The sequence below is a fragment of the Bidens hawaiensis genome, unplaced genomic scaffold (assembly GCF_021521415.1).
Source record: "Bidens hawaiensis isolate Kalapana, Puna unplaced genomic scaffold, B.hawaiensis_p1.1 tig00067187_1, whole genome shotgun sequence".
In the NCBI taxonomy this organism is placed as follows: domain Eukaryota; kingdom Viridiplantae; phylum Streptophyta; class Magnoliopsida; order Asterales; family Asteraceae; genus Bidens; species Bidens hawaiensis.
Window position 1 is genome coordinate 47,460 of NW_027501903.1, and position 9,892 is coordinate 57,351.

Here is a 9,892-nt window from a genome sequence, read left to right on the forward strand (position 1 = left end):
CAAGTTTTTTTCTTTCAAACACTGAAAAGACAAATTCACTATTAATGTATTCTTAGTGTTTGTGTTAACTTAAACGAGCGGGTTTCTTTAGCCGGTTAAAACACCAAAGATGGTTCAAGTCAAAACAGTTTATGATTAAAATGAGTTTTGGTCAATGGGCCGGTTTTTAAAATTAGCCATTTACAACTTCTTTTTAGATAACTATTTAATCAACCCATCATTTATACTAAGTTCATAATCTTAAAAATCCACAAAGACTACATGTTTTGGTTTTTCAGGTAGCTAAAATCACTTATCTTTGGAATACACATGTTAGGCATTAGCACACTATTAATTATATGATAAATTGACTTTGTATATTCTTCTATTATTGAAGATTTTAAAAATACAGTTTTCTTCAGTGAGCGAGTTATGCTTGCACCGAAAAATGTGGTCGCTCAAGAAACTAGCAAGCGTTCGTTATCCGTGTTCTATCAGTCATAAAATGATACGTTACAAGAAAATAATAGTTTCCTGATGTTTTAAATGACCTTAAAATCTAAGATTGTCGAGTTATAGATTAGTCCTAAAAGTCGACGTTGAAGTAATGTTGCTATTAACTAGAAAATTGGTATATGCAATGAAACTAAACTATACGTGAAAATACAATATGATAACCGTGTTATAGAAACCGAAATCATATCCGAAAGTAATACTGGAACTCACATTTTTATTCTTAAAAAAATCTTATACCTTTAGATAAAATGATTAATTTCAAAGTATGAAATTTTCACTTTATTTTTGTTTTGCATTAAAGATTAATAAAAACTAAGTTAATTATTATAGATGGTTGGTTTTGTTTTTGAGACCATTTATTTTAACTCATGATAGTTATGTGTTGCATTATTTAGAGTTATAAATAGAAACAATATGAAACTACTATGTTTTTATATAGAAAATAAAGTTATAAATAAAACTACAAGTATTGTGTACAAATAAATATCTAGAGATTTATGAATTTCTATCAACCTTTTATTTTCATATTGTGTAATGTAATTTTATTCTACCATATAATTATCTTTATATTTTTTGAACATATTTTTTCTCTTTTACATTGTGTTATTATTTAAATAAATTTATTTATTCTAACCCGTATGCTATACGGGTAACTATCCTAGTGTTAAATATGTTATTGTTCATTTTTTAAGTTGGACCGAGAGTCAAGAAGTACACGAGTCGTTTTCAAGTTTTTACTTTAGTTCCTTTATAGTATACTTTAAATATTGGTTGACCAGATAAGGACCCCAACAATTTTTAGCGTCTCTTTGATATAGGATTAATAAAATTGACGAGCTAATTGAATAGGCAAATAAATAAAATGAATCATTATCTTTTTATTATCTTGTTTGATTATCATATGAAAATGAAATAAATTATTTTTTTGTGTTGTTTAGTAAAAAAAATTCCGAAGAAACAAAATATAACCGGTAGTGGTGGGCGGCGGTTGGTGACATTGGTTAGCGGTGGTGGTGGTAAAGGTGGCAGGGTCGATGGTGGTATGTGGGTGGAAATAGTGGTGGTTGGCGCCTTGGCAGCGACGGTGAGGTGGCGGCAGTGGTGGGCAACGGTTAGTGATGGCGATTGGTGGTGACACTTGGTGTGGCGGTGGAAGGCGACGAGTGATAGGGCCGAAGTCAATGGCGACGGTGGGTGGGTGTGGTGGCGAACGACTGTGGTGGTGATGGAGGTGAAAGATGGTATGAAATGGGGAAAAACAAGAGGTAGATAAAATGAATTTGAGGTGTTTTAGATAAAATGAAATGGACAATATAATAGGTGTTTCTATTCTCACATCATTTGGTGTGATGACAAATGTGGTTTAGTTTTAAAATGGTGGTCAATGGTTCGATCTCCACTTGAGGTGGTTTGTAAATAATATATTTGGCATTAAAAAAAAGGTGATTCTATTCCATTAACCAACCAAACACTCTTATTTTCATTACTTGGTAATAGTCTATTTCATTTCATCTCATTCCTGCATACCAAACGGTTGTTAGAAGACGATAGCGATTCATTATCAGGATAAGGCATAGTCGAGAATCTTCTTAAGCTATAATTGTTGCGTAGTAAAAATTTCTCAATCTCATATAAATTCAGGTTTTTAAGTTGCTCTTCAGTTAGTGATAAATCTGTATATAATTAAAAACAAAATCATAAATACATGATTCGAATAATATTAAAGCACATAAAAAAAGTTGAAGCTTAAATTATAAAGTAGAGTATAAGGTAAAAAAAGAACCTGAATATTTAATATTATTCGTTGTTGGTAAAGGATGTCGTCTGACAAATACTCCCATGTCTTCTCCCAAACAAATTCTGGCCTCGAAATACTATTTGACATTAGCATAGAAGCAAATAAATTACGAAGAAAAAAATCAGATCCCGATTGACTCGCTTCTTGAATTGCCTCGATATATTCACTGTCGTCATCTAAAAGACCAAGTGCATAACACACATCTCTAAAAGTAGCATAAATTACACCATTAACCGTTTTAATTTCGTCGAATGATCTTGGTCCTTTTACTTTGTTAAGAAGAACTCTTAAAAAATATGCTTCACCAAGAGAAGGAGAAACATGATGGATTCTACCAACTGAGAACCCTTTTTTTCGTCGTTCCCATTTTCGATCTTTAAGTACCCAAAAAAACTTACTTGGAAATTCGACATAAGTAAGTTGTCGTGCAAGATCGTCATGTTGATTACAAGCCATCCAAGATGTGAACATGGAATAATTTACAGATGCTTTCTCCAGCACATTCTCAATGTCCTCGTCAGCCTCATAAACAACTTGTTTTTGTCCAGGAAGATGAGATGGGAGGCGCATCACAGAAGGATACCTATAATGAATATAAAAGAAAAAATCCTCCATGATGCTTCAACGCAGATATATATCTGCAATCATAATATTCTTTTATTTCATCTTTTTCTGGAAGATCATCAGCTCCTTCATTGTTTTGTACCACTGAAACAGTAGCCCTGTCTGGACCTTTGTTAATATACTTAAACAAATACTTGATGGACCCTGCTTGGTTGCACCACTCAACATTTATATGTGCCTGATATCTTTTTAAAAGTTCTTTGTTATATGGAACCACACTACGATTATCTAACTGTATATTTGACCTTTCAACATACGATCTGGAGTCCCTTCTTCTATATATAGGGAATCCATCTGCAAGTGAAGTTGCATTAGAAAACTTCTTTGGGAAGTTCTTTGAACATCTTTTATCAATCATACATGAACACTTTAAATTAGCAGCCCCACATGGCCCATGCACCATGAACTCCTTCATGAGTGAATATAATGTTGGATCTTCTTTTTCATCTGGAATCTCGGCACATATAAACTGGTCAACATTCTCAACACCAGGGAGTTTGTGATCGGGATGCAAAAATATACATAAGTGGGGCATGAGGCAATCCACGTTTTTGAAACTCCACAGTATAGACAACTACAAAAACGTTAAAACGAATAAAACATTAGTTTTGTAGATATTGTAAGTGGTTATATGATTACTATACACAAAAATTAACAATATATAAAATGCTAATATTTATTGTATAAATATTACATAATAATTAAATAAATTGAAACATACCTGCTGAAACTCTACCAAGTAGTTTTTTATCTTTTAGGTCCTTAATAATTGAATCAAGCTTCATTTTAAAGATTCTAGATAAGATATCAGGTCTGTCTTCTGGATTGATGTTGGTTTCTTTAAGAAAACGTTTAATTTCTGGCCATTTTGGATTACATGTGATGGTTATGAAAAAGTCTGGATACCCAAACCACTTACATAGAGCCATTGCATCTAGATAATTTTCATCATATATCTAGCACCACCGGTGAAAGATGAAGGTAATATTACACGGGTTCCAATGCTAGAAACATCAGCATTTCCTTGGATATGTAAATTGCGTAGGTTCTCATAAGTTTCACATCGAAGATGTTTTTGTTGATGACGCACCAAAAAAAGTCTTTCACTTTCAATCATTGTGTACCCATCAACTAAAAATTGTTGATACAACCTACGGGAAATAAGAATCAACGAAAATTCGTTATCCCTATCTTGAATTCTATAAGCAAAGAATTCTCTCATTGTACATTTTTTCAAATTTTTAGTAGATGAACTTGATGTTGCTCTGTGTGGAATGTCAATTCTGTAGCAATCCTCTCCATACGGAAATATTATAGGATAATGAAGACCAATGTACGAAGGATGCAGTTCACTAATGCGTTTAAGCTCTCCCGACCGCATTTCTACAATAATATATCGACTTTCCTATGAATCAGTAATGTCTCCAACAATAAGAGCTGCAACTTCAGATGTGGTTGGTAAGTTATATGTTCTTCCATCTTGTTGCCTTTTTCCAATAAGACGGAGTTTTAGGTTGCAATTTGGATTTCGTTTGTAACAATCTCTAACCATTCTGTATGTTTTGACCAAAACATTTTGAGAGTCTAACATACTCTTCAATTCTGTTATAATTTCCAGATCAATCAAGTCTGAAGTTGAGGTAGATCCCCTGGTTGTGTCACTACAAAATATTATTATTATTAGGCCAACGTCTATATAAACAATGATAAAACCAAATAATAATAATAATGTATATGAAAATTTTTATACATACCCACATACTGTCTTTCTATTTGATACTTCATTATCCGTGTCATATATGTATATTTGGGAGAATTTAGGTTTTCCCTCTTGGAGAGGTAGAAGACTTCCAATACGATGAAAATTTTGTCCACCAAGTCTAAAAATGTAAGGGGCTTTACCGTTATTAATGGAGTTATCAACTTTTCCACCCATTGCAGTAAAACTAAATATCGAATTGTAACGACGAATATTGTTTAAAAAGTATTTGCTTTTAGAGCCAACACCAGTAAACAAATTTTTATAGTTTAGATCAGGAGTTTTTAATCTTGGAAGTTGAACCTTGCCGTAACCACAACATAACAAATAATTTGTTATCCCATTATTTGTTCTACCATGTACTCCTTCATTTTTCCATAACTTTGCGTAACAACTTCCACACGTCAAACTTTGATCACCATGGTCCAAGTAATCTGTTACACGATTTGAAATAAATAATTATAACTTTGTTATAAAAAACTACTAAATTTTTGATTTTCTGAAATATATTTACCTCTAGATATTCCTACAAACGGGTCCCTAACAATATCGTCAACATGTATATCTTCGTTATGCATAATGTTACTCGTATTAGATGCACCTGCTAAAATTAAAATGTTAAAATTATAATAACGAAAACTATTGCTAAAATTGGAATGTTGTATGTGGATGTATTCATCTATAACTTCAGTTTTCGTAACCGGATCAGACATTAAACCGGACGCATCACTGGTTCACTACTCGGACCGGTTGAACCGGCCCGCTCGGATTTAAGAACCGGACAACACTTATAAACTGAAATTGCACAATATATAAAATATAATAAAAATTCCCGATTTTTAGGAATATAATTTGAAAAAAAAAAGACTACTATCAGATTATGAACATATTAATAGTCGAAAATTTCTAGATTAAAATTTTATTATTAAAATAAGTAATGTGCAATATTTTTTTTTAAAGTAAACTTAGTTTACATTTGAATAATTATTTGTATTAATATTGCTGCTTATCAAATTAAGTAAACAAATTGCTAGCCCAGATGGCTTTGTACATTCCTTATAATTAACAAGTATTGAGTTCGATTATTTGTGATAACATTGTTTATTTTTGTTTAACAATTTATAATTTTAAATAACTTATGTTTGAACCGTTTCATCTAGACCACTCGGACAGGCTGGACTATCGAATTCCGGTTGAACCGGTCAGACTGGCCGGTCCGGTCCGGTCTCCAAAACAATGTCTATAACTTTCAATTTTATATTCATAACAAAAAAATAATAATAATTAATATCTAACTGCATACCAGCATTTACATCCGATGAATTTATACTTTCGTTGACGCTAGAGATGGATGTACGTTGATGTCTAACAGACGTATTTGAAGAGGAAGCAATTTTTTTGCCATAGGATATCCGGTTATTATTTGTATGTAAGAGTGTAGTACTTTGAAGCCTTAATGTAGACGCGTGCAGTTTAGATCTTCTATTATCCAAAATTAGTTTTCGTGCTTTTCGTTTCTCAGCAGCAATTCTGTTAACAACTGTAAACAAATATGAAACAAAGGGAAAAAAATATGAATATTAATAGAATTATACTGAATTACAAAATAGAATCGTAAATGCGACATACCGTTCGAAATATCCAATAAGGGAGTTCTAGATAGCTCAACTGAAATAACAAAAATTAAATCAAATCAAATAAATAAATTGTAATTAACGTATCTAATTTATGCAGGTAAGTATAATGTGTGAATTAAAATAAATAGTGAAATCTTACTATTTGGTGTATGATTACGATTTAAACCTCCGCTGGTAGACGGACAATACGAATTTGATATATCATGTACAGTTAATGTTGACGCATGCACTTTTGGCTTCTCAACAGCTTCTTTATTGAAAACTGTCATATAATTGCAAAACATATATAAAACATAATTTATGACAACAATAATAATAATAAAGAAAATAATAATAATAATAATATGTTACGATGAAATTGGGTATAGAAATAAGTACATATTGTTGTAACTACATGTACCTGGTTTTTGTATAACGTTTGACACTCCACTGGTCGAGGAACCATCGACATTTGATGTATTATAACTGGTTAATGTAGACGGAAGCACCTTAGCTTTTCAATTATCCAAAATAAGCTTTCGTGCTTTTCGTTTCTCAGCAGCTTCTCTGTTATAAACTGTTACAAAATTGCAAGCTATATATCCTTAATATAAATAAACATACTAATTCTATTTTAGACCTAGAAGGGGTATAAAAATCAATGAATATTTGCATATCGAAAAGGGTGCATGTGGCGTACCATGTGAAACGTCTGAAAAGGGAGTTCTTGTTAAAAAACCTAATAAAAAAAGTTAGAAAAGTGAGTTAATACATTCCTCCTTATATTTCAAATTTTGGTGTAACTATAATGGGTCAAATTAATAAGAATGTAAGTTTGTATATCTTACTATTTGGATAAATACGGGCTGATCTTCCAATGGTAGGTGAATTATGATCTTATAACCGGGAAGTGTAGGTAGAACTTGTGTGGAAGGAAGACACTGGCGAGTAGACTTGTGAGAGCCCCCCATCAAAGGTCGACATCTTACCTTTAAAAGCGGGTATAAGAATTGGAAGTCGGGATATCCCAATCTTCCAGCTCTCAAGCAATTCAGAAGATTCATCCCTCATTCAATCCCTGCTTTCATCTGCCCCTATGTATGGTCCTTTGACAAACTATCAGACGCATTATATTTTGATTTTCTTGAATCCAAAATGAGTTTTCGTTTTTTTCTTTTTTCAGCAGCATCAAAATAGGCATTGTTTTTATTAAACGCTGCAACATAGATAAGTATTTTGAGTCTTTGTTGTTTTCTTAATTTAATTTAGCAAATTTAAATTCATGTTAAAAAAATCTCACTATCAAATGGAATACCATTTGAAATGTTCGACAATGGACTTCCAGATACATCAACTAAAAAAAAAAAAAACAGGCACAATCTTTTATGTTAGATGTAATATAAAATAAACTAATATCCCATAAAGTTGATTATAAACATGTATACGAATGACTTACAATTTGACCTTGTTGTATATATCTTGTTAGAAACACCGTTCTCCGAATTCATAAGGTGAGAATTTGATCTTTTAGACATCGCCTTGTGATTTAAAAAAAATAAATACATTAAGTGTGAATTTAAAGCGTCAACAACATGACATAAATTAACAAAAAAAACATTATGTAGTCCAATTGGGTTTATAGGCAAATAAATTTTAAAATTGTTAAAGCAGATAGTTTGTCACGAGTTCACACAATTTTTTTAGTGATGTTCAACATTAATGTATATTGTATGTTTGACGAATGGTGGTGTTTTAATATAACAACTTAATTATAATATTCTAGTTTAACATGTATATAATGTATATAATTGAAATATAATCTATATAATTGAAATACACTAAACATAATTACAAAAATACTAACACGTGTATTATAACTTAGCCAATGGTCCACCACCGTTTCCGAGCGGGCCTCTCGGGCTTGACCTCTGGTACGAATATATTATGTAAACTCTATATATTTTACAACTATTACTTCACACTTTGATTACTATACACAAATATGCATTTTATACAGAAAAAACATTTGGATATAAATCCATCCTTCACTTGCAACTAAACACTATCCTACACCTCAACTATAACAATAAAAATGGCCTAATATAACATCTTTGCCTTCAACTTTGGTCACTATTATCGTTACACTATTCGCACGAAGTATGCATACTTTTTTTTAACAAAAGTGAAAAAAAAAAAGAGAGAGAAACTATAAAAACGTATAATGATGTGCAAGATCATAAAGGGCCAACAAAAAAAATACAATATTAATATATGACGTGCAATAAAGAAAATACTTGGATGTAGGACTTATTGTAGCTAAAACGATTAAAGAGGATCAGAGCACATGAAAGGTTCTTGAGGTTGTATGATTGACGGATATTTGTTTGTGACTGCAAACACAATCAAATAAATAAAGGTGTTTCCTAAGGAAAGAATAAGACCAAATATATTTAATTTTAGAAGTTGTTGGTGATATTGAAATTCAAATTTTTATTTTTAGAATGAGCAAATTGAATGGCAACTAATAGGTAGCGTTTCTTTTTACCCAATCATTTCCTTATTTTTGTTTACAAAAAAATCATTGTTTTCTTATTTTAAATTGTTATTTTTATACACAAAATAAACAAATGTGTTTGTGTACAGTAAATCTATGGAGTCCTCACTCCCGGACATAAATTTTTTTAAACAATATATATCAAACTCTAGAAAAAAATAAAGATAAAATACAATATTATTATACATGTTTTATTGCCTAATTATTTGTTAAATTGCATAAAAAAGACGTAATAAAATTTAAAGATAGGTCACATGACACTTACATCCCATACAATGTTCAACAATGGACTTCCATATGTTATTTAACTTAATTAGTAGTGCATAACTTAAGCGAAGTCATTAATTATTAATTGATATTGAAATTTTGTTTCCATATAGAAATAAGTCAAAACGATATATATATATATATATGTATATATATATGTATATATATATGTGTATATATATATGTATATATATATATATATGAGTCTTAATTGTTGGTAAGTAAGTTTAGGGAATTCACTAATTAGAGTTGACTACTAATTTTTAATTTTATATATTTTATAACTAAATATATACAAACCAGTTATTACTTTTAGCTGTGTATAACTAAATATATATGATTCATAATTTTTACTTACCTGACATATAGTTATTAAAATATGTAGAGTTTATTACATAATATATTTTAGAGAGTGTGTTTTGACTTACAAAAATACATGTATTATAACTTAGGCAATGGTCCACCACTTTTTCCGAGTGGGACGCTAGGGTTTGACATCTGCCACGACTATATTAGTCAAACTCTAAATATTTTACAAAAATTAGTTAACACTTTGATTACTATACACATATATGGATTTAGAGCACACGTTTGTTTTTGCCCTGTTTCCAAGCACGCTGCTCGGGTTTGACATGTGACTTGAGCATATAACTTGCAATAAACATTCAGAACAACAAATATACCATGTAATAGAACATTAATCTTTAATATTAATATAAAAAGTTTCAATTCAAATTCAGACACACAAACCGAAACAAAACATGAAACAAAATACCAAA

At 30.8% G+C, this 9,892-nt stretch overlaps 1 protein-coding gene across 1 annotated transcript; it reads right to left on the bottom strand.

Annotated features, from left to right (window-relative positions):
• Positions 1-2,156: 2,156 nt before the first annotated feature.
• On the bottom strand, positions 2,157-2,863 carry LOC143604873 (uncharacterized). The gene is made up of 2 exons (XM_077081214.1): positions 2,279-2,863; positions 2,157-2,168 (listed from the first exon to the last, which is right to left on the bottom strand). Exons 1-2 carry the CDS (start codon positions 2,861-2,863, stop codon positions 2,157-2,159), a joined length of 597 nt encoding a protein of 198 aa, XP_076937329.1.
• Positions 2,864-9,892: the final 7,029 nt, after the last annotated feature.

Bases quoted from the DNA above. Each gene is read 5' to 3' on its own strand.
- LOC143604873 (XM_077081214.1), bottom strand. From the start codon at position 2,863: ATGCGCCTCCCATCTCATCTTCCTGGACAAAAACAAGTTGTTTATGAG.